The sequence below is a fragment of the Lissotriton vulgaris genome, chromosome 11, assembly GCF_964263255.1.
Source record: "Lissotriton vulgaris chromosome 11, aLisVul1.2, whole genome shotgun sequence".
Taxonomy (NCBI): Eukaryota; Metazoa; Chordata; class Amphibia; order Caudata; family Salamandridae; genus Lissotriton; species Lissotriton vulgaris.
In genome coordinates, this window is record NC_141699.1 from 485,445,635 (window position 1) to 485,471,155 (window position 25,521).

At 46.0% G+C, this 25,521-nt stretch overlaps 1 protein-coding gene across 3 annotated transcripts in view; it reads left to right on the top strand.

The window, feature by feature from the left end:
* Nucleotides 1–25,521, top strand: part of LOC147682139 (guanylate-binding protein 1-like) — a 338,883-nt gene that overhangs the window by 291,635 nt on the left and 21,727 nt on the right. For all 3 annotated transcript variants that reach the window (XM_086943550.1, XM_086943552.1, XM_086943551.1), the window contains exons 7-10: nucleotides 19,491–19,771; nucleotides 20,029–20,241; nucleotides 22,956–23,058; nucleotides 24,888–25,081. In XM_086943550.1, coding sequence (XP_086799676.1) covers nucleotides 19,491–19,771; nucleotides 20,029–20,241; nucleotides 22,956–23,058; nucleotides 24,888–25,081 — 791 coding nt within the window. The remainder of the gene's footprint in view (nucleotides 1–19,490; nucleotides 19,772–20,028; nucleotides 20,242–22,955; nucleotides 23,059–24,887; nucleotides 25,082–25,521) is intronic.

A 25,521-nucleotide genomic window follows, 5' to 3' on the forward strand; every position in this document is an offset into this window, starting at 1 on the left:
GCTGACACCTTTGGGTTTTCCCAAGATGAAACTACACGCATCTATGCTTTGATTCAGGAAGCAGACCCCTCATCCACAAGCGCTTTCTCCAACCCCAGTATGTTGAGACAACTTTTATATACCTCTAAGAGAATCATTAACCAACGCTTACACGCTGGAACTCTCATCAGATATCACAAAGATCAACGTATCCCTAGAGGATTACGAATTTCCCTGAAGCCTACCCTATGTCGGAACAACCCGAAATTCACGGAACGATGGTACGCCATCCTCAACCGTTGTTCACTGGATCTAATCCTTCTCATTGTAGAAGAACTTTCAAAAGTCATCGATGATCTAGACAAGGAAATAACACAGATTTCACGCAACCTAGAAAACAACATGTCTAAAGAAGATCTTGATAAAGCTCTCGCTGACATCAACGTACAATTGGATAAGTACACGAAAGAGATAAACGATAGGAAAATCAGAAAGTATAGACGCGACACGATGGACTACAAACTGGGCGAAGTGTATAGTTGGGCAGAGGTCTATGCCCAACGTAGACAACAAAGACCATATAGCAACCCGTCCTCGGATGAAGGTAGTTCCACAGATGGCTCTACCTCCCAAAGAGGAAATACCAATTATGGCCGACCACCTAGGAATATTGTACCATCGAAAACACCTGTGAATATTCCTTCAACCACAGCCTCCACTTCTGGTGTTTCTTTTTTAGATGTAGGCCAAACTGCCAACGTCGAACCAGGCGGGGCAGAAACTCCAAGAGAAACAACCACCTCAATTGCTCAAGCCACCAGGAGCAAAAAACCCTCGTGATCAATATCTCTAAAACCAACCTATCTCAACTGCAATTATCTACCTTGGAACGTGGCATTTCTTTTGTTCCCACCTACAATTCAACTGAATTGGAAACGGAGATAAGCCTGTATAAATTCTTGAGAACTTTGAGACTTCGACACTTTTTCTCCAACGTGTGCCCTCCCACCAGTACACCGATCCAACATGCTTGTAAAGACTTAAGAAGCAGAAGTACATTTGTGGCTCCTGTTAGCCACAAAATACTTGACTCTTTTGAAACAATTACCTTGAATTCCATCAGAGAGATTTACAAAAAACCTCACCCTAAATTTAACAACTTCAACCTTAAGGAATCCAGAGCACTCAACCAAATTGTCAACAACCCTGAAATCATGTGCTGCAAAGCTGATAAAGGCGGTGCACTCGTAGTCATGGATAGTAATTTCTACCACACCAGTGTCAGTGAACATGTCAACGACAAGAACCTTTACATGAAGCTACCAAACGATCCTACCGACGTTTTTGCCAACATTCTCAAAACAATCTTGGATAAAGCACTCAACATGGGAACGATCACAGAAAAAGATCACAAATATCTAATACAACCTCATCCCAAATGTCCTAGCATTCACATGCTTCCCAAAATTCACAAGGATCTACACAAACCTCCTTTCCGCCCCATCGTTTCCACTAAAAATTCCATCCACGAACCCACCGGCAAGTTCATTGACCTATATTTACAAGACATTGTCGCTTCCATGTCCACTTACCTACGTGACACCACTGATTTCTTGAAGCGCCTACAAGAGGTTACCATCGAACCTGACAAAGTACACACCCTGGTTACCATAGATGTATGTGCTCTGTATACATCGATTCCACACAATAGAGGCTTGGAAGCCATAGAATCCTTCCTACTACACCATCCCATCGATGTCACTTTGAAAGTTCTGATACTTGAACTCCTGCAATATACATTGTATCACAGTTACTTTTCATACAACAACGAGTACTATCTTCAACTCGTTGGTACATCAATGGGAAATTGTGCTGCTCCCAGCTATGCCAACCTGTTTATGCACCGGATGGAACTAGATCACATCTTGAGTCACAACAAATGGAGTAATAACATTCTCACCCTTTGGAGGTACATTGATGACATTTTCCTCATTTGGATTGGCCAACCTGATGAAATCATGGAATTTCTGACACACATCAATTCTTTGGATGACCACATCAAGTTTACTCACACCATCAGCTCTCAAAGTTTGCCGTTCCTGGATGTCCAGGTCACACTACTCAACAACAAATTGACAACTAATCTCTTTGTTAAAACCACAGACAGGAACAACGCTTTGATGTTTACCAGTTGTCATCCGACACCACTCAAAACTCACTTGCCATATTCTCAGCTCCTAAGGGCCAAAAGAATCTGTTCAGAACCCGAAGCCTATGTAAACTCTGAAGAAAGAATATTACAAAAATACAGAGACAGGAAATATCCTGAAGTTACATTGCAAGCAGCCAAAACCCGAGCGGCTACTAAAACTCGAGCAGAACTTCTAAAGACCCACATCATACTAACTGAGGAACAGAGACCAGTGTTCGTCTCTAAATACTCTACCAGAAGCAAGGCCATTAAAAATATCGTTCTAAAAAATTGGGACATGATTCGTTTTGAACCAGACTTCCAGGGCATTTTTAACACCAGACCACTTTTTGCATACCAGAGAGCTAAAAATCTAAAAAACATCCTCGAGACCAAACCCATTGAAACTTCTACCACATACCGTGGTACCATACCATGCCACAATTGTAGCCATTGCCACAATATAATTCCGGGTAACACCTTCAACCATCCATCGTCAGGAAAAGCCATCAAACTGAGAACCACCGCCACCTGTGACTCTACAAATTTGGTGTATCTACTTAAATGTCCCTGTGGACTGCCTTATGTAGGCAAAACCGAACGAAAGATTAAAGTTCGTTTAACCGAACATAAAAGCACTATCAGGAACAAGTCAACTAAAGCACCATTAGCTGCTCACTTCAGTACACACCAGCACAACGTGAGCCAACTGAAGTTCCTTGTTTTGGAGGTTGTGCCACTGAAAGTAGGCGTTGATAACAAGAAACTACTACTCCAAAGGGAGACAGTGTGGATCAAAAGACTAGATGCCTGTCAGCCCAAGGGGCTTAATGAGAGACTGGAATATAGTTGCTTCTTATAGATAATTGTTGTCTCAAACCCACTCCTATGTAATTGTCTTCTATCTGCATTTATATGTCTTTACTTTGTTCTTCCTCGTGTTTCTTTTCTTCACTATCTACTTTTCCTCTGAATTGATTATCAGTCCGCAAAATCTTGCCCTTATCTTCTTTTCCATTTTCTTTTTAATTCATTTCACCTTATCCACCTTATTCTTACTAGTTGTCATCACTTTCTTTCAATTCTCCTCCAAATCCAACAGTTTCCTTTCACCACTATTTTTTTCACCCTCATCTCTATCACTATAGCTGGTTTTCTTCCCTTTCCTTCTAGTTCTTTACTTATTCACACTTCGTCTCATTGATTCTTTCCTGTGATGTTTACTAGGATACACTGTGTTTGTTCCGAACCCACTCTAAGATGGCCGCCACTTCTGAAGCTTTATGTTGTGTTAGTCTATACACTATATTTGAGTTCATGCACATTTGACTCGTTATTTTGATGACACTTCACTTTCCCTTTTTTATAATCTGATATTTTTGACTCCTTGGGGCATGCGAAATTCACACACGTTTATTTCCATTCTTCGTTAGTCCGTCTTCACTTTCGCTCACCTTATTTACTTCCGCTATTCTGTCAGTCACGTCTAAACCCGAGGCACCATGGCGTTTGGCGCGTCGCGTCTTTCACCTACCGGTAAGCTTCTTTTCTCCTCACTTTCACTCGCTGATCAGTTTCCGTTACCTGGCACTCTTGTTCGGATATTTTATCAGTTGTTTCACGAGTCTATTTGGTTTTCAGTTTCACGCACTCATTAGGGGTCTTGGCTCCATTTGTCACCAGTCCGGGTTCCTTCGTCTTTTTAAACACGGCGATTCCTTTTTCTATTCACCACGTCGAATACAATAAGGTGCATTATTATTTTCTCCTTCTCTCTTCCATCACTAACAGAATGGCATGGGTCACTTTGCACTTATTTTCCTTTTCTCAAGATACCGATTATAAACTGCACGCTTTCTATTTTTTACTGACATGTTTTATTTTACTCAGCTTGTGGCCGCGTGCTCTCCTTCCTGATTGCGATTTATTTATTCACAGATCTGTTGCTATCCCCTGACGAAGGGCTCCGCCCGAAATGCATAGGGATGATGCATAGATTCATTGATGCTGTTTAAACGTTCCCCTTAACGTACTGTTCCATAAGGATGTCACTATGATGATTTAATATGTGACCCACTAAATAAATTCCTTGAGAAAGATTACTTTGAATACGATTGTTCAAATTACATGCAATACATTCTGGAAACCATTATTTAGGATTTACACCTCCTATAGGAGTGCCATTGGAAACAGTGCAAGCCCCCCTTGCACTCCTTCGTTTGTTGTCTATTGCTACTTGCCCCACTGCTTGTACAAACCGTTTTATCCACACCAGTTTGCTGCTGCATGCAGTGGTATGTTTGCCCTTGGGAGCTTCAGAAAAGAGGAGCAGCAGTTGGGATTTTCCAGATGACATACAAGAATAATGTTATTGCAGAGAGTAAAGAAAAGCAAGTGTGGTAAACAAGTCATCCAGAAATACGTTGGGTGCTGCACTATTGCAATGTTCCTCTCTGGACTTTAAGGTTTCTGACAGGGGCACAGACCGATCATGCGATAACAGAGTCATGCAGCCAGAACAGGGCTCTGGTAGACATGCTTTAGGCCACAGACTCTATTGAAGACAATAGTAAGCATGTCTCCTGTGGGTTTCAGTGCCTCAAACCAAGATAGGAGCTCCTTCATGGTGCTGTAGAGGGAACCAGGCACTGCACCTTGGAACCACTAATCCCTCTCATCAATTAATAAACATCAGAGTAGCCCCCTCGTGGGCCAACCCCCTCTTACTCTGTGTTGGTGGCAGGGTTCTACCCCCTGACACAACCAGGCGGCTTATTGGGTTCTATCAAGGGGGCAAAATGTACAAGCACCATTTCAGTGCCAGATATTAATCAGAAGGTGCAGCAAAAGCAGGTAAGCGTGTTGATGGATCCAGGCAGGTCCCTGTGGGCATTCCACCACCTAATCATGTGGCTGTTCCTTAAGACGCTGGAATAATAGCACCCAGCAGTAGCAACGGACCAAGAGCTGTAATCTGACCTAAAGCCCAAAGACGCCTGCCTCCCTGCCTGCTGAGTTAGGGAAGGAGCCTGCTAACTCTGCAGAAGAAGAGTGTAGGGCAGTGTATCATCCGTATCCATGAGGCACCCAGAAGATGAAAACTGAGAGAAATCTCCTGACTGAAGTGTATGAGTCTGCAGTCTCTTTGCAGCAGTTCTGCATGGGGATTCCAAGGTTTGAGATGAGGATCTCCAAGGCCTGATCCAGGCTGTGATGGTGTGGTACAAGAACTGGCCTGTGCATTGCCACAACATCACCTGAATGTTGGCCTGTGTAAGAAATTGGGTTTCTGGTTGAGGGGGTGAAACCACAATCTCTGTCAGAGGGAAACACAAAAAAAAACAAATTAACCTGTACTTAATCCTCTGGTAGCTTGGCACAAAGCAGTCAGGGTTAACTTAGAGGTAGTGTGTAAAATATTTATGCAGCACTTCAAACAGTAATAAGATGAAACAAAACACAAGAAAATATCCACACCAATTTAGAAACCTAGTGTAAAATGTCATGAATTATTTGAGTCCAAAAAGACAAACATCCTATCAGTAGAACCAGAGATATGCAATTTTAGAGATGTAAGTGAAAATTGAGCCTAAAAGCACAAAGCACCAACTGTAGTCATCTGGTCGCCCTGGACTAGGACAAAGTCATAAGTTGAGGCAAACCACAGTGGAGCACTGTCTGGCTTCAGGGAACCAGTTTGTCCAGCTGAACAAGAGTGCCTTAAACCCTGGTTGAGGAGTCCATCATCAAAAAATGTGACGAGTCCTAAGAGCTGTGCCGCTGCAATGAGTCCTGCGTCATCCTCGAGAAGTCCGTCGACAAGGAGCGTGCACTGTGAAGAGATGCATCGCACACCAGCTGGTCCGAGGAAACTGCTGGGCTTCTGATGCAGACTTGTGTCATCGTTGAGAATGCTGTTGACAAGGGGATTGCAATGTGAAGGCCTATGCTAAGGAGGGGATTGCAATGTAAAGGCCTCTGATGATGCGTAGTGCAGCAGCAGTTCCTGGAGGGCTGTGGGCAGTGATGTGCACTGGAGACGAACCACGCAGAGGTCTTGATGCAGAGTTTGGTGAGGCGACGTGTCACGCAGTGTCTTCGATGTGACATTTATGGCTAGCGATGCATCGCACTGTGGCTCTGATGCATTAGTTGTGCTGGGACCATAGCTGGAACTGGTAGAGTACCTTCAGTCCCACTTCCAACAATCCAGGACTGGGTGGTACTAATTGGTGGGAATAAGGCTCACAGCAAGAGTCCAGGTGCTGGGTTCAAGGTGGTTGGAGCCTTTTGTCACTGAGACTCTGGGTAGAAGCCCAGCCAACTAGCCCTTGCAATCACTCTGGTGGTCTTGGGTTCAAGATTCAGGTCCAGTCTTTCACTCAGGTAGCAGAGTGGCAGACAGGTCCAGCTGTGTGCTGAAGAGTCCGGGTCTGAGGTCCAATATTTATACCTCTTACCCACTTTGAAGTAGGAGACACCGCCAGAGATTTCCACCCCCCATAGGTACTTGGAATTTCCTGCCTCCATGCCCTGGCCCTAGATTGTCTCGCGTCACAATAGAATAGTGTCAACACCTTTGTGAGAGAGCCTGTGCATGGCTGCATCATCATCTGCATGTTGGACTGTGAATGCCCACATCATCAACCGAGTATCTGCCTGAATGTGTATCTTGCCTCACCCTCAAAATACCACTCCACACGATGGCCCACACACAACGAAGCAGGAGACATAAAAAACAATAACACCTAAAAAGGGGTTTCACTTTACAAAATGCAAAGTCTCTCTTTTTAAACTAAGACTTGGGGTTTTATTATGCAGTGCTCTCTAATAGAAAGGCTTTCCAAGATGCCAAATTAACAACATTCAGATGTATATAGGAATATATATCCATACGCAAGTAATAATAACACACTTGGTAAATGCAACAATTAAATGCATGAATCATAATAATGAATAAACAAGCAACAAACAATACTGGACATCCTGCAAGAAAGCAGAAAGATACACACACTAAATATATCAAATAATTACTTTTGATGTGCACTCTGACTCACTCACACATCACAAAGAAAACACCTCAAATGACCACAGTCACTGGAACCACACATCACAATGGCACTAGTCAGAAACAAATCACCTCACCTAATCGTTCAATCGAGATCCTTGCCAACTGAAGCTGGAAGAGCCCGTTAACAGCCAGGCAATGGACTCTCGATCGGGACTCAAATCCAGCTTTTTCTTGTGACAGTACGTCTTACTCTACAAATGAGCTGAGCTGGCTGCGAAGATTCTCTGGCTTTAAAGTCTCAAAACACACTAGAAGGTTTGAGAGTCTTTCCCTCTGCACCAAGGAAACTTACTGGAACTGGCCAGCTTCCATGCAAACATTCCAGTTCAAGAGGAGTTTCCATGTTCCCTCTACATTCTCACATGTTCCAGCCTTTATCGTAACAAAGCTTACATTAAACAATCTCTCACAAAATAACCTTGAACGTGATTAACCCAAACAATTTACAAACAACCTGGGGGCCTGTCTGTGTGCACAGAAAAGCTCAAGCAAGACAGAGTCAGAATTCAGGATGACACGAGGCCATGTCCAAGCCTATAGTATGAACTTCATAATACTTCCCAATGTACAACACAATGTACATTTTTAGCACCACTGCTCATAACACTGCACTTCGAGATCAAAACAAACATTCCACACCTCTCTCATGCTTTCAAATGCACATCCCACACGTTCTGTTCTTGGCAAGGCGGTTCTACTGTGACAGCTCCCACTTCAAAACTACGAGACGAAATCTTCAAGAGAAACAAGGCATATGCAGGATGTTGTACAATCATGCTAGGGGAAAGTAAAACACAAACATCAAATACAATGATGGTAGTCAAAGGTCATCACGTGGTGTCCGACCACAAGAGTGCCTCTAGCACTACAATGTGGGTGCATCATCACAGGAGTATTAACCTGTACAAGGCTGCATTGTCCCTAAAGACTTGGCCTTTTTGTGTCCGCCTCTAAAGCAGAAGAGCCAGCGAGAGTATGACTACAGTGGCTTGTCCTTGCAAATCCTCAACTACCTGTGACAAATCAAGACTGCAGATTATGCATCGTCCAAGCAGGCAGTGCAGCAGCCATTTGAAGCATATCAATGGAGATGTTTGCTGGTGTGCCACCTCTCAGAAGAGAAAGAAGGGTGAGCGCGCTAAAGAAGCCAGATGCACCTTTGAGGACTGATTCACTACATGTGTTAGGAAACCTAAGACTAGGTCTATAAGATACTTAGCGCAAGCCCGTCAATCAGTGAGAACTATACCGGAGCTCTAATCATGCTAATATATCTTTCTCTGAGGGAAGGGGCCACATAGATCAAAGGAGGGAGTAGAGCTGCAGTACCTACTAGAGGACAGGGATACTAAATTGCATTTGGTTGTGTTAATATGTATCGCATTCTAGTGTCTATGAAAGTACTTTCATTCGTGAAGAATCAGCACTGGGATGGACATTCATTGTGCAGTTGTGTGATTGGTGAGCCCAGAGCATGAGCACCTCCACACTACCTCAGTAAGAAGCTTGTGACTGCACACCATCACTACCACTGAGAGTCTAGTGCAAAAGTGGCTATACCATTAGGTCGAACCACAGGCCATCAGAAACAAATTACCAAAACCTCCACAGTTGTGAATCAGTAGCCTCTGTTTGTCCCCTGTCGCGCCCCCCAGTTACACCCTCCCTTACCAAACATGGTCTGACACCTTCTGTAAAATCTCCTGTAAAATGCCAATGAGTACCGTGTGAAACCCAAGACCTTTGTCTCTAGGACAATTTTCAGACCTCCTAATTTTATTCTATATGATGACACTTGTTAATATATTTACCAATTAGTTGCAATACAATGAACAAGCTAGTAAACATACTTTTTAATGTTGAATCCTTCAGATTCCAAGCTTTCAAAATATAATTACCAATATAGTGTAGCATTTTAAAATCTTCTGTATTGTTAGATCGAGTCCATCCTTCCTACTCACCGCGTTTAATTCCAAGAGTTTAAAGTTTAGGCAATATTTCCTCAGTGATGTATATATTGGACATGTAAAAAGAAAGTGCATTTAATTCTTAATAAAAGCAAAGAGAGTAGCATATATTAGCATATATCAAAATTATCTGTGGCTTATCGTTCCATAAAACTGAGGAGTACATATATACTTGTATATCATTTTCTTGTGTGATAGACATCTAGCCAAGACACCACCTATTTTACTAGAGATAATTAGGACCTACGTTGGCTTTAAAAATACTTATAATCCTCTTTTTTCTTCACTTTGCCTTAAAACCTTGCTTTGGTGAGAGGCAAAGTAGACCTGGTGATGCTCCCATGGCCACTTCCAACCCGCCATAGCACAGTCTAATTATGTATATGATCAGCCCAGGGTAGCTAAATAACATTGTTGCTAAGAAACAGTTAACATGGTTGCTGAAACTCTGGGACACGATGTCTTAAGGAATACTGAGACAACTGCTTGGAAATTTGTGTGACTCTTATATATTGGGTCATAAAACAGATTAGATGTGTCCCCCAAGATTCAATGCCTTGATCCTATTAGACTGAAACCCCTTGTGGTTGTATGTAACACAAGTGCAATTCCTAAGTTAAAGTGTTTGTGTTGTTTTTTTTTTTCACAACAAATTTTTATTGTTGACAGGCACAAGAGCCCTAGATAAGCCAGTGTTACCAATGGCGTAATACACAAAGTTATGATATTGATGTCAACATTTACAACAATCAAATGCAACTATTTGAGATATGCGGATATCTGAATTAAAATAAATACAAAAAATATAGAACAATAAACATCAGTACCACAGTTACAAAATATATTTTACCATACAGAAACTTCAGCAGTCCTAATTGAATATGGGTATTTTTGTATTTTAGCTTGTCGCCCATTAGCCTATCATCATGGCAAACCTTCATTATTTAATGCTGCAGGGATAGGTCCTAAGTATAGACCCCGATTGTTAGCCCATGGCTTCCATATCTTTGGGTGTTTCTGGGGACATCCCCTTGCCTAAAAGATTGGTATTTCGAGTCCCATGGAGAAGTCTAGGCCCTGTTTCCAAGCCCTCACAGATGGTGGGGAGGTAGCCTTCCCTGCCCCGGCAGTGTCTCGTTTGGCTAATGTAAGACCCAGGAATAGCAAGAGAGTTTTTTTATATATTGCTCCCTATCCCTTCAGTGATGTGAAGCATGACCAAGCGAGGCGATTGTGGAATGTCCAAACCCAACACCTCTGAGTGACAGGCAAACACCCCACTCCAAAACCTCAATAGCATGGTGCACTGCCACACCGTGTGAAGAAGAGTGCCTTCTGCGATTTCACATTTTAGGCAAAGGGGGGATTCAATTAATCCCGCTCGCATGAGTCTATGGATGGTGAAGTATACATGGTGAAGATATTTAAATTGTATTAAACGGAGGGGTGCAGCTATGGCTGCACCTCGTGGGGATTCAATTGCTTCAGCCCAATCTTCCTCTTCTAGTGGTCCAAGATCTTCCTGCCAGGCATCTCTAGTTTTATTGGGTGTAGTGTGGGTATTGGTCACTAATGTGCTGTATATTGCTGTAATTTTGTGTGCTTCCATTATGCCCATAAAGACTTTGGCCTCAATGGGGTTGAAGTCAGAAATTACATCCTGGTGTGTTATGTATGGGAGGAATGGCAACACCCGGACAGCGCTTCATTCGGCCGATTGCTACGAGGAGAGATTCATTCCTCCCCCGCCCTTTCGCCGATCGCTGCCTATTCAGCGCCGATCTACCCGTGGACTTCGAGGCTCCGCACACTAACAAGCTCCTAATTCGATGGGGCCCCCCTCCCTGTTGTTTCACGCTGTCATCAGTTCAGACTGATTACCTGACCACGCTTCTCCGAAGTAACCTTCTCCAATTAATTATTGTTTACATCTTTCTGGAGAACTGATAACTTGTACCTAGAACCCAAAACGCCCCCACTGCCTTTGGACGTCTCTGGAGGCAGCCTTACAGACGCGGAAGTTTTCCTGCCTAACTTTGCCTCACCTTCCTGTTGCCCAAACGCACTGCGACCAGCCCTCAAGCGTCCTGATGATTATCCCAATTATTACGGTTCGAAACGCCGTCGACTCTCCAGCGAGACTCTAGGCGCTCCTCACACAATGGTTTTTCGCAAAAAATGAATAACAATCTTTTTGAATTACTCTGAAACCACTCTGTTGTTTTTATTCTCACAGTATATAAATTGTTCACCTTACACCTTGCGTCGTCCACGCTGCTTTCACTGTCACTTGTGTCGCCGTAGTGTCACTCACTTTTTTGCACTCGCGCACCTTGTACAACCTTGGGCTGATACGTGCTATTCAATAATTGCAGTGTTGTTATCAACTGTTAATTACAATTGCCCTTTACTTCACAAAATGCTTATAAAAATTGATGCCTTGAGCACAAATGAAAATTGAATTGAGTCTCCTTTCTCTGTCTGGATAATACTGTATAGATATCCTTCTTAACTGTCTGAAAACAATACCGGTTGGGATACTGTTTATTTTACATAAATGTATGGGAGGAAAGCATGGCGTAATCAGAGGTATATGTAGAATTGTGACCGGGGCATAGCAAATTCAGTTTGTAGCTCCTGGAAGGATTTCAGGGTTTAGCAATGTAGAACTACTCCAATCGTTGAGATGCTGATGGCATCCCAGCCCGCAAATCCCTGTAGCCCAGAGAACTCTGGCAGCAGGCCATTGTGCCAGAGATGAGTTTCCTTAGTCAGTCTCCCCACCAACTCATCCTGTTCAGCGCCTGTTGTCATGTCATGAAGAGACTGTCCTGGTTGTGGGTGGCAGTGTTTTGAGTGTCGGACCAGTGTGTAGGATTGTATGTAATGATTTAGGGTCCATTAACCAGTTTGACTGCATATGCAAGGTCCCATCTGTCCCACCAATTATTCAAAACATGAAGGTGTGAGGCGGTATGGTAGGATTGAACACCTGGGGTCGCAATGCCCCCACAGTATGTGGATTGGAAGCATGTTCTTAATGCTATGCACGCTGATCCCCCACCCCAGAAGAAGTAGCCAAGGATAGCATTTAGTTGTCTGAACCAGGTGGGATGTATTAGATAAGGGTAGTTCTGGAGTTGAAACAGGAGACGAGGCAAGGAGACCATTAAGATGGTGATCTACCAAACAGGTACAATAGAAGATGTGACCAGGAGCGCACCTGCTCCTTAACTTCTTGTCAACAAGGGGGCTAAATTTGTATCCCATGAGACGTATTGAGAGGCCGATAGATATACCCAAGATATTTAAATGTGTTTGGAACCACTGTCACATTCCATGTTCATGTTGCCAGCTGGTCTCTCCCACGTAGAGGTCATAGGAAAGATTTCATATAAAGACCAGAGGTTTCACCGAAGATCTGCATTATCCTGTGTAGCCACAGGCCCGACCTATTAGGCTGTGTCAAAAAGAATAATACATCATCCGCATGGAGAGCTATGAGGTCAGAAACCTCCCGGGACCACTCAAAACCGTAGACTTGGGCATCAATTCTCACTTAAGCCACGAGTGGTTCCATGGTGAGCGCAAAGAAATACGGAGACGGGTCATCCCTGTCGGGTGCCTCTTCCAAAGGGGAACGACTGCGAAGTTGCGTCTGCAACCTGAACTGATGCAGTAATATCAGTGTACAGTAGGCGGCTATATTTAATGAGGCGGGGGCCTATAATGAGACAACTTAGAAGTCCAAAGAGGTATGTCCAACTAAGAGAATCAAAGGCTTAATCCATATCAGCTAGTAGGAGCCCAGCTGGTTCCCCTAACCGATCTACTGAGTTAATAGCATTGTGAGCACGGCGAATATTATGTTAAAGAGCGCAGCCGGGCATAGAGCCGGCTTGGTCTGGATAGATTAAATCTGCTATGTGTGGGATGATTCGATTAGCAATAGCCTTAGCTAGTAGTCTCGCCTCGATGTTAAGCAAAGATATTGGTCTATATGAGAAGTGTAGTTCTGGGGGCCTACCAGGTTTTTAGGAAGATGACTATTTTGGCATATCGCCACTCAGGTGGATGGCGTCCCCGATCCACAGCCGCATTAAGTGCGGCTAGGTACGCAGCCGTCAATTTAGATTTATATTTTTTATAGAATTCACAGAGTAATCCATTAGGGCCCGGCGCCATACCCGAGCACATGTCAGTCAGGGCACTATGGATTTCCTCAACTGTTAAAGGGACATCTAAGTCATACCGCACTGAGTCCGACAGGGATTTTGGAGGCAGATCAGCCAGAAACCGGAGAATTGTGTCCTCCGGAGAATCTCCCGTGGGGCATATAGATCAGAAAAATATTCTGCGATGCTAGCTGTTATTCGTATGGGTTCTGTGAAAGTCTCCCCTGCTGGGCCAAGTATCTCGGAAAGGGACACAGACCGAAGTGTCTGCTGACAAATACGGTAAAGGAGTGCGCTATACTTATCTCCCCATTGATATATCCTACTGTGAGTAGCTAGCCAATATGTTTTAGCCTCATTTAGTACCTCGCTGGTGTATCTGTTGTGTCATACAGCGCTGCCTGTCAATTGCACCACTATTCTCTCCTCGGCTCCTGCGCTTCTAGTTGAGCCTTGGTTTGTAACAATTTTTCACAATGCTGTTTGGTTGTGCCATACAGAATTCAATATCCACCCCACTTAAGTGTGTTTTTCATGGCCTCCCAAAGAGTTCTGGGGGAATTGACCATGCCAGTATTGTGAGAGAAATATTCTAGAATGGCGACATGCATCTGCTGGCGATACTGATTATTGTGCAAAAGCCATGTTGAGAGCCAGCAACGGGGCGGGGATCGCCTGGAATCGAGGTGCAACAATAACGCTACAGGGTAATGATCAAGCTGGAAGAAACAGGTTAGTTTTAGATTCCTAACCTTAGAATATCCCCAGGCGTCAGACTGGATCCGGAAACTTTTGTGTAGCAGTACCCTTGCACGTCGGTAGGCGTCGTCTGCGGCTCCGCGTCCGGCGTCGTTGGCACCGGGATGACGTCGCCGGAGTACTTAGACGCCGCCCTCGCGCGCTGACGTCAGTTAATTTTTTTTTCCGCACCAGCAAGCGCCGATCCGGGAACAGTGGTACCCTTAGTCAATTTTTGACTAAACTTTTTGGATCATTTTTGATCATTTTTCGAAGTCGAACGACTCCAACTGTGCTGGTAGGGATGCCCGGGTTTAAGCCCTGCGTTGACTGTAACCGACTGATGTCAGTTACCGACCCCCATCGCCGGTGTCTTCATTGCCTGTGGCACGACCACAGTGACAAGTCGCGCCCCGACTGCAGGGCCTTGACGTCGAAGGCTAGGCGGGAGCGGTCCCGCAAGCGCCTCGAGGCCCGGCAGTCGGCCCCACGCCGCTCAAGGTCCCGGTCCGGAAGGAGGTCGAGGGACCAGTCGCAGGGCCGGAGTCATCACGGCTCGGAGAATCGACACCTCTCCTCGAGCTCCAAGTCCTCAGGTAAGAGGCACAAGAAGTTGAAGAAGCGACATCACTCCTCCGACTCCCCCCAACGCTCGCGCAACGCGGCCGGGGGTTCGGGCGAAACCGCCCACGGGGGTCCGCCGGAGCCTGCTCCATACCCGCCGGTCCCTGGGCAACGCCGGAGGAGATCCACACCTTCCTCACGGCCATGAGGTCGCTCACTCCTCCGTCGGGTTCCGCTTCGCCTTCGGGCCAAGCAGCCCTGACTGGGAGCCCAAGCGGGCCGGTGCTCCGGCCCCGGCGCCGTTGGGTGCTGTGGCCCCGGTGCCGTTGGCAACTTTGGTCCCGACGCCGCAGGGCCCCGCCGGATCCGGGTCGTCGCAAGTCGACCTCACGACCTCGCAGGCGCCGGCCCCCAGGGTGTCGCCCCGGCGCCGGCCCTGGACGACGTCATCCCCGGTCCTCCCTTTGATCTGGGTCTGGCGCCGGAGCGGCTCTGCTCTCGACGCCGATGGGAGACTTCTACTTCTATGACCCGGCCCCAGCATTTGATCCTGAGTACTAGGAGATGGGTGGCGAGGTGGATTGGGAGGGGTCTGAGGACCCTCTGGCACGTGAGTGCCAGCCTTATCAGGACAGGACAGGTGAGCTAGGGGATGCAAGTGGTTTGGACACTTCGCAGACACTGGCTTTGTTTCCCCTCCTACCGAGGCTTCGGAGGAGGGGGCTGCCTATAGTGTCGTGTTGACGCGGGTGGCCGAGGCCTTATCCCTTGAACTCCCCGTTGCGGCCGTGAGGACTTATCTCCTCACTGAGGTCCTTAAACCGCAAGCAAGCTCTTCGGAGCCTCTGTTACAGTTTAATGAGGCCTTGTCTGACGCTCTTCTGGGCACCTGGCCCAGGCCCGCTACAGGTCCCCCTGTAGATAGGAACGTGGCCAGACGCCACCGCCTGGCTCCAAGCAACCCTTGCTTCCTGCCCACCCACCCCACTCCTGAGAGTCATACAGGCCTCTAACTCCCAGACCGCATTCCCGATGGCTCCCCCTGATCGGGAATCCAAGCGGTACGAACAGTATGGCAAAAAGATGTTCCCCTCACTGAGTTTGGGGTTGCAGTCCGTTAACACTGCGTGCCTCTAAGGCCGTTATACCCACTCTCTGTGGAACATGGGCGCGGACGTGCTGCCACAATGTCTGGAGGAGGCCCGGACTAAACTCGCCCAAGCCCTTGCGGAGGGTTGAGATGTGGCACGGTACTCCATCCGATGTGGGCTGGATACAACGAACTCGCTAGGTAGAGCGATGGCAACGACGGTGGCGATTCATCGCCACACCTGGCTGAGGTCCGTCAACTTTTTGGCTGATGTCCAAAACACCCTTATGGACATGCCGTTTGGTGGCCGTCGCCTCTTTGGCGACAAGGCAGACAGTGCTGAGTGGTGGTTAGATCTATTCGCCACAGAAGAGAACGCGCAATGTCATCAGTTCTGCGCGTTGGAATTTCCAAGGCGGCACTCGCTCGGAGACGCTTTTCGTCACAAGTGGAGTTGCGGTCTGTTGTACGCCCTTCCGCCTATACCACTTCTGCCCAGAGTGCTGAAGAAGATCAGGCGCGACCGGGCCCAAGTCATCCTTGTGGCTCTGGACTGGGCACAGAGGTTCTGGTATCCTGAGCTACTCAGCATGTCTGTCGATCCCCCGATTTGTCTGCCCCTTCAGGAGGACCTTCTGTCGCAGCAGCAGGGGACGGTCCTTAACCTGAACCTGTCCAGTCTCCACTTACATGCGTGGAGATTGAGCGGCGGCAGTTGAGGCCATTTGACTTGCCTCCTGAAGTCTGTAATGTGATTCTGGCAGCCAGGCGTCCCTCCACAAAATCAGTATACGCCTGCAGGTGGAACAAATTTGTGACATGGTGCACAGCAAAGGCTGTGGATCCCCTTTCTGACCCTCTTTCAGAGGTTCTTCTCTTCCTTCTATCTCTTGCCCAGCAGGGCTCTGCTCTGGGCACTCTGAAGGGCTACCTCTTGGCCATTTCCGCCTTCTTAAGGTTACCTGATCAGCCCTCTTTTTCAAGTCCCAGATTGTAAATAGGTTTTTGAAGGACATCACTCATATGTTTCCTCCGGTTCCTTGGTGATGCCTCAGAGGGACTTGAACCTTGTTCTAACTTTTCTGATGTGCGCTCCCTTTGAGCCACTTCATAACTGTCCTCTTCGCCTCCTTACTCTGAAGACCGCTTTCCTGGTTGTCATCACCTCTGCCAGGACAGTGAGTGAGCTCCAGTCTCTTTCTTTTAAGCCTCCTTTCCTTTCAGTCGATCCGGACAAAGTTGTGTTGCAGACGCGACCCTCATTCCTGCCCAAGGTAGTCACAGCCTTCCAAATCGGGCAGTCCATCACCTTGCCCACCTTCTTTCCGCCTCCGCATCCCTCGAAAGAGGAAGAGAGGCTCCACCATCTGGACCCAAAAAGTGCGCTCTCATTCTATCTGGATCGCACACGCCAGTTCCGGGTGGATGACCAACTCTTTGTTGGTTATGTGGGCACTAAGAAGGGACGGGGGGTGCACAAACGAACCATTTCTTGATGGGTCATCTTGTGCATCAAGGCTTGTTACTCTTTGGCTCGAAAGGAGCCTCCTGTGGGACTTTGTGCTCATTCCACATGGGCCACGGCGGCTACTACTGCCCTGGGCTGGGGAGTCCCCTTGCAGGACATCTGTCAAGCAGCTATGTGGGCCTCTCTGCACACGTTCGCAAGACACTACTGCCTGGACAGCCAAGCCCGGAGAGATGGCTTTTTCGGCCGTTCCGTTCTCCAGGACTTTCTGGTGTGATCATTGGTTCGCAGACCCACCACTGGGGTTGGTATTGCTGGGGTATCTATTCTAAGGTAAGGAATCTAATATTAACCTGTTTCTTTCAGATGCATAAGTTACTTACCTTCGGTAACGATATATCTGTAAGAAACAGTAGTTAGTATTAGATTCCTTACCGCCCCACCCATCCTCCCCGCTCTGCGAACCGATATCTGGGGTTAAGGTCATCCCCTTTCAGGGCCCTAGTTTCATGGCACCAGTGTTAGTTTTCATCATGGCTCTGCGTTTCTGGCGCAGGAAAAGCTATGTATAAGAACTGACGTCAGCGCGCGAGGGCGGCGTCTAAGTACTCCGGCGACGTCATCCCGACGACGGATGCGGAGCCGCAGACGACGCCTACTGACGCGCAAGGGTACTGCTACGCAAAATTTTCCGGATCCAGTCTGACGCCTGGGGATATTCTAAGGTAAGGAATCTAATACTAACTACTGTTTCTTACAGATATGTCGTTACCGAAGGTAAGTAACTTGTGCGATAAGCCCCGAGGAAAAATCTCAGCTGTTTCAATTCAATGAAGATGAGGAGCGGAGACGAAGATATAATTGAAGTGGGAAAAACAGTTGTGTGCACCCGAGCAATATGTATACCCTTGTTATAATGGATGTAGTTTCCGCCACGTATCCACCCATCCCCTGAGCTAATGTCTGAAGTTTGGACTCTTGCACGTCTGCTTGTTGTCCTGCACTACGCCATCTGTCTTGGCCCAGACACATTGTATTGTTCCAATCTCCCCCAACTATGCATTGCCGCCATGGAAAGGCTGGCGGTTCCTGCAATGTGGCAGGCACCCCGCGGTGTCTGTCACGTTGTGCATGTAAAAGCACAACATGTATATTTTACATTGCGGTGAGTGCTGCTTGCAGCACCTCCCGCCACAATGTAAAATATACAGGATGCGCCCGCCACACTAGAGGGCGCATCACGTATGCTATGGTTGGACCGCCGCAACTATTGCGGGCGGCCCCTTTAGCACCTCCGTCTGCCCGCCATCGTGATCGGCCCCTAAGGTCGGGGAGCACCTCTGTCCAATGTGACTGCCAACTGGCGCCCCCACTTGGGAGCACACGGCCCCGTCCCAACACGGAATCGCCGGGCGCTGGTGGGCCCCTCTAGGCAACAATTCAGGCACTGTACCGCCACACAGCCTGGGCCGCACTCAACAGTTGGGCCCGGAATCAGCTAGGCTACTCCCCTCTGCGGCCTAAATAGCTGCCAAAATCTGGTGATGGCGCCGGTGGGGACACCAGGAGGTCACGTCTCTCCCAGTCCAGGGGCAGCACCACTTGCAGGTAGACCCCCCCCCCGCACTCGTATGGCAGGGAGCGTCTCCAGGCTCCGTCCAGATTTGCCGCAGCCCACACGGCAGTGCATCGCTCGCCTGGACACCTCAGTCACGCCCAGGGCAGCGCACCAGGCCTCGATTCATCACCACAGCGCCAATCGGTGTCGGGGAACCCCGGCAGCTCCGAGGTGCCTCGATGGGTGCGGAGGGTTACGATCAGAGGCAGGAAAGCAGCAGGATTAATAATACAGGATTTCTTTGGGCTACGGGAGCTTCCCTAGGGCGCATCCGCCAAGTCAGACTACCAGGCCACACCCCCGTGGTTGTGTTGTTTTGGACTGTGATTGTCTTGCTACAGTTGGGAAGAGGTCGAAGAAGTAGTTGGTCTATTCTGGGTGGAAGGGTAGGTGAGGTAGTTACGGATGAGCTTACACTTTGGAAGGTACCTCCGTCTTGTTGGGGCGGCTGTGCCTTTGATTATCACAGTTGCACAGTGTTGATGCTGACACGTATAAAACCGAATTAAGAGTTGCTTAAAAAATTGTGATCTTTAAATTCCTTCCTTCAATTGAATGGTGATAATGTGTGGGATCAAAATACTTCAGTTTTCAAGGGCCTACTATTTGAATGTATGTGTTTCTTTCAGTTTTGGCAAACCTGGCAGTGACGTATGTGGATGCCATTCGCAGCGGGTCAGTGCCTTGCATAGAGAACACCGTGCTTGCTCTCGCACAGATTGAGAACTCTGCAGCAGTCCAGGAGGCTTTAGCGCACTACGAGAAGCAGATGAGGGAACGAGCGAAATTCCCAACGGCGACAGTGAAGGTGTTCCTCGACCTGCACGCAGAGTGTGAAAAAGAGGCCATCAAAACCTTCATGGAGCGCTCCTTTAAGGATGAAGATCACGAGTTTCAGAAGCAACTGGGGGTAATTTACGAACCAGCCATTTTGTTTTTCTTTTTTATCATCTATTTTTCTACAGATCTGAAGAGACCACATCAATCCTATTTCAGTAGCACTTTTTTGCGCCTCCTCTCCCTTGTTTAATTATGCACCCCTAAAGTAAGCATGAGGAAGAATTATTTATGCACCCGACTTTATAAAACACACCAACCACTTGACCTAATGTGTATTTCCGGTACATATCATACACCCGTTAATTATCACATTTGCTGTTCATGTAGAATCTGGTAAAAGACAGAGCTGAAAAGTTTTGTGCGGAGAATGAGCAGCGGTCCACTGATATCTGCAGAGATCTGCTCCAGCAGCTTTCAACGGCCATGGAAGGAAATCTTTCAAATGGGGATTACGCGAGGCCAGGAGGATACTTGCGCTTTGTCGAGGATCAAAAGGAAATAACAGAAAAATACAAACAGACACCTGGGAAAGGAGTAAAGGTATGGACGATAACATATTCAAAGGTCGCATAATACCTATGCTTTATAAGAATTTAGGCTGCTATGTGTTTTTAAATAGCATAGCCCCAGGAGAAAAATAACATGGTCCTTCAGTGAATGATTAAATCACGTAAGCACTGTATCGTGCTACAATAAACACTCCATGACCCATGCGTAGTGTGAAAGGCCATTTTATTAGGACATGGTGGCGCATCAATAACTTTATTAATCATTAACATCAACTCATAGATAAGACAAGAATCCCCCAACATTACTCGTCCAATCACTTCTCACAGCAACTTCCAACCCCAACCATAATTTCTCAGTCCATCCTTTCCGGACAAGGTACCCCCCTCCCCCGGCTTTTCCTCCTGCGCACTGTTCTTCTCCCCCCTCCCTGGGGGTGTGGAAGAGCCCGCATGTGACTTTTCACCCCCCCCAAGACCTCTGCCCCGCCGGCTAACCCTGCAACCCATCCTAATTTTGGCATAGGAAAAACTTGTACATTAGACAAATCACCCACACCTTTGACCCTCTCACAATGTAGGGTGGGTGGGCGGACAAATTGGATCTCTTCCCCACTAGCCCCCACCCTGGTGATGCACAGGGTCTGGAAGAGGCTGTTCGTGCCTCGCCCTACCCTTATATGCAAATCAGATGGCACACCCCTTCCATCCTGAGCAACCTATTCCCACCAACGTCCTGTTTAGGCACAAATTTCCTCGCGGAAAGACTAGCCTCCTCCTTTCTTTCCCTAGGGGACTTCATTATCACATTCCAAGCAGAAATGCTTCACTTTAACTTGGTATGAACTGTTGAAAAGGGATACATGTATTTACTGAAGAAAACATATAATAGGATAACAAACAGGTTCATGTGCTTCATTACTGTTTCTTGGATCAGTTAAGCTTCTACTGTTTAAGTTATTATATGTTTGTTCTTATGTTTTTATTATCTACATTTACAGCCTTGAGAAAGTCTATAGTACTAATTGTGTACGGTCGAAACAGGTGTTGGCTGTATTTTCACGTCTATTATGAACAAAGAATAAAGAAAATCATACATCCTAAACATCGTGACAAGCCCGCCTTGTCCTGATGAAAATGGGGATTGTTTTATGCTTTTAAATGCATTTTTGGTATATATAACATAATTCCAGTTGACTACATACTTTTGTGACTGTCAAGAGTTATTATAAATTGAATTGGGGAGTCCTGCGCTGACCTTCTCTGTCTTAGTAATTTATTGCTGTCAACATTTGGCAGAGCTTAATTTGTTAAACTAAAATAATAAGTGCATGTGCCAATAATTTTCATGCTGCCCTGCTCCCAAAGATGGTGAATGCTGCGGCGGCTGAATAATGAGTCTTCCTAGTCTTGAGTCCATCTAATGCTTCTTTCTTCCACCCCTCTACATTTCCAGTCTCTTCATCTTGATTTGTAGGTTCTTTTGCGTCATGATTTTTTTCACTTATCTCTATTTGCTATCTTTCACCTTCTTTTTCCTTTGTCTTCCATGATCTATTTTGCTCTGGGTCAAGAACGAAGACAAAATATAAGCTTCAGTCCTCAAAAAGGATTGCTGGTGACCACCACCTTCAACCACCGGCACAAATTTAAAACCAGCTTTGTGTCTCTGCCCTAGCAGGGTTATAACTTTACAAACAGTAGAAGAGCAACAGTTTTTCTTGATACGTCAACCTCTGGGAAGTATATAGGGAATTACCTTTTAGAATTGTTTTTTAGGCATTACTTACTCAATAGATCCCCTAAAATTAAAGGGCCTAATTTATGTTTTGGCAGACAGTGTTTTCTTACTCCATCGCCCTGATGGAGTCCTCACCTTCCAAATTTACAAATGTAGGTTGGCCCAGTGGACAATTCTAAACTGTCATTAACCCCGTCAATGGCGGTTCCTGTAAATGTTTCCCCCCAAAAAATCCCAAAGCAGCATTTTATTTTTGAAAATATAAAGAACAATGCTCACCATGGGAGTTTCCCCTCTTATTGAGGGCATTTGGCACTTTACAATGCCCCTTACCGCCAGGTTTTTTCTGACTGTGACAGGCATTGAAAAACTACTATATGTCTAGGGCCATTAGAGGACTTTGACCACAGTGGAGATGGAGTAGTCTCCACCATTGTCAAACTATGGTTCGCCTGAATCGAAATGGCCAGGTAGACTATAATGATGGTGGGGAATGAATTTAGTCACTCTTGCAACGGAGTTCCCTCTCCATCAACATTTAAATCGGACCAAAGTCTATTACATTTGGTATTCTCTCCATCAACTAGAGATTAGAAGAGAATCCAGAGGTGTTAATAATCTAGTATTTTTTATGGTCACAGTTTTACTCCTAGAGCTAGGCTATCTTCTATTAATAACATTCGCACCCCAGTCCCTTAAATCATCTTCCTACTCTTGTCATGGTTACTTCTCAAAACAGGGACTCGAAGGGATGTACAATTGTGCATTTACATCTCTGTGTGCTTCAAGTGTACATGGTGTACATCTTATACAACTTTAATTATGGCTTTGAGAAGCTGCTTATGGTCCCACCTAGAGGTGGCAGGGTACACTTACATTCTCATTAGGAGAAAGTCTAGGACCGTCAAGACCATGTAGGCAACTCTATCCTTCTTTACTGATACAATCATATGTACTTTTTAAACTGCAGGACTCCGGTGTGACATGAATTGTGTATTCTTTTCTAGGCAGAAGAGGTTCTCCAGGAGTTTATCCAGACACAAGAGTCTGTAGCAATGTCCATTCTGCAGATGGATCAGACCCTGTCGCAGAAGGAGAAGGAAATTGCAGGTAGGTTGTGATTATATTGAACCTACGAATTGCAATGGACACTGCAGAACAAACATTGGTCATTCGATTCTGTTTAAGTACTAGTTCAGACCACAAAGTACAAACTGATTAAATCAAGTGTAAGCTTCAGGAATTCTGCTTACTGTCCACAAACCTGATTCCTATCAGGATCATTTTTCAGCCCTTTCACCCAAGCAAAGTAGATTCCAAATGATTTTAACAATGTAGGTGCTAGGCAATTGCTGTACTGTCGTTTGAAAGATTTAATAAATAGGCAATCCCATGTAATGTGCTAAACATAACATCTCGCCTTTGGCACTATCTAGCAAAGCACTTACTCCAATAACAATCCTTGCAGCAGGTTTCAGAACGGTCTTCTACTGTGCATTCATGCACCAGCAGGGCCCCAGCCAGGACAATTTAGGGAATTATTGTACAAAGAACACGTATATTGGACATAAAAAACATCTGGTGTTCAATATTCACCAGCATCCATTACATGCTTGACGGCTAATAGCAACAATATAATTAATAAATCATCAAGATTGAGGTCAATTTGACTCCTATTCATCAACTTTCACCCCAGTCAAACAAACATTGGAGCAACTTTGATTAACCAGCACTCTTTCTCCATCAATCCCCTGATACCTTGAAAACCAAATAGCTCCTTAGAACCACAGGACTACTTTTAGAGTGCCTTGCTGGGAATGCTAATTAGAAGGGTGTGAAAACATTCACTCAAAAACCAACCCCATCCATTTATCAAACTCTAGGCAAAACACCACCTGCCTGCTGGCTTTATTGCAGGCCTAAAAAATCATCTGTACTCAGCCTACAAAGGCTACACAGCCTATCATGTCAAGCACAACCTACTTTCATACCTTTTGATCGCCCCATAGACCGCAATGCATGAACTGTTAGGGCATATATTTTTACAGTATCCACTCACCCGGGTCCTTTACCCTACCTTAGGCATTTCTATCAACATCATCTAAGCTAGCTGTTTGAATCCACCTACTGTATCACAGGATAAAATGCTCACAGTTGAAAAATCGTAAATACGAAGACAGGTCCGAACTATTAGGTACCCCTTGCTTCAGGAATTAGGAGGCATATTATCAAGGGGGCGATAGGAAATTATCGCCGCTGTAGCGGCCGTTTTCGGCCGCTAAGCGGCGATAATTCTATCGCGCTAATAGCAAGCTGTTGCTAACAGCAGTTAGCGACACCTTGTAGGCGATAGAAAGCGGTTTGGGGCCCGATTTGCATGTCAGCGATATTTATCGCTAATGACATGCAAAGTGGGCGTACCCAACCTGTTAGCGACTGAAAGCAGTCGCTAACATCGCTATCGCCTATTACCAACATAGGCGTAGCGATGGAAATATTTGCGCTAAGCGCGAATATCTCCAAAAACTAACGCCTGCTTAGACCAGTTCTTAGCCATTATATCCAATGGGAGGTGGATATAATGGCTAAGACCCTGTTATCGATAATGTGTGAATATCGCTGTATTCTCAGCGATATTCACGGATTTTGCCGCTATTGCCGGGAATTTTATCGCTTTTGAGATAAACGTTGCTAATAGCACGTTATCTCAGCGATAAAATCCGGTGATGCGCAGCGATAAAAAAAATTGCAGCTAAGCCTACTTAGCGATAAATATCGCTATTTGTTGATAATATGCCCCTAAGTTCTCTGAAGTAGAGTTAAGAGGACGATTTAGCACCTGTGCACTTTTACTATCGTGACAGACTTGGGTTTGCTGGGTAAGTTACTTCCTGGTAGGACATCAGAACTAACCTCGTTCTTGCTGATTGTTTCATCAGAGGAGCAAGCAAAGGTGCAAGCTGCAGAGCGGGAGATGAAGCTGAAGGAAGAGATGCACGCAGCAGCCCAGCAAAAGTTGGAGGCCCAGCAGAAAAGCCACGAGGAACACGTCAAGCAGCTGACACAGAAGATGGAGGAGGATAGGCTGAAAATGATAGAGGACAGCGAGAGGGTAATGAGTCAAAAGCTCAAGGTAAATCTCAAACCTCTTTTATTTACCATTAAACATTTTCATTGTACAATATGTAATATCCATATTTTGTAACATAAATATTTTACAATATAAATTTTACTTGTAATCCTAGTTCTCCATCATGAGTACCTTTATTAAATGCATAAATAATAAATTAATATTTGAGGACTTCTCCTTCTGAGACCATGCCGCTTAAATAGCATGTGCCCCTTACCGGATAAGTGCATCCTCCATGATTGTCTGGTTGGGTAGTCAGCAGCCCTCAATTTCCAGACAACAGGGGGCCATATTATCAAGCAAGGGCGATACATCATCGCCGCTTTTATCGGCAGGAAACTGCCGCTAAAGCGGCGATAATGGGCTTGATAATATGCCCTTGTGAATTCCCATAGCAGCCTAGGTTCTGGTGTTAACCTGGGCTGCTATGGGAATTCACAAGG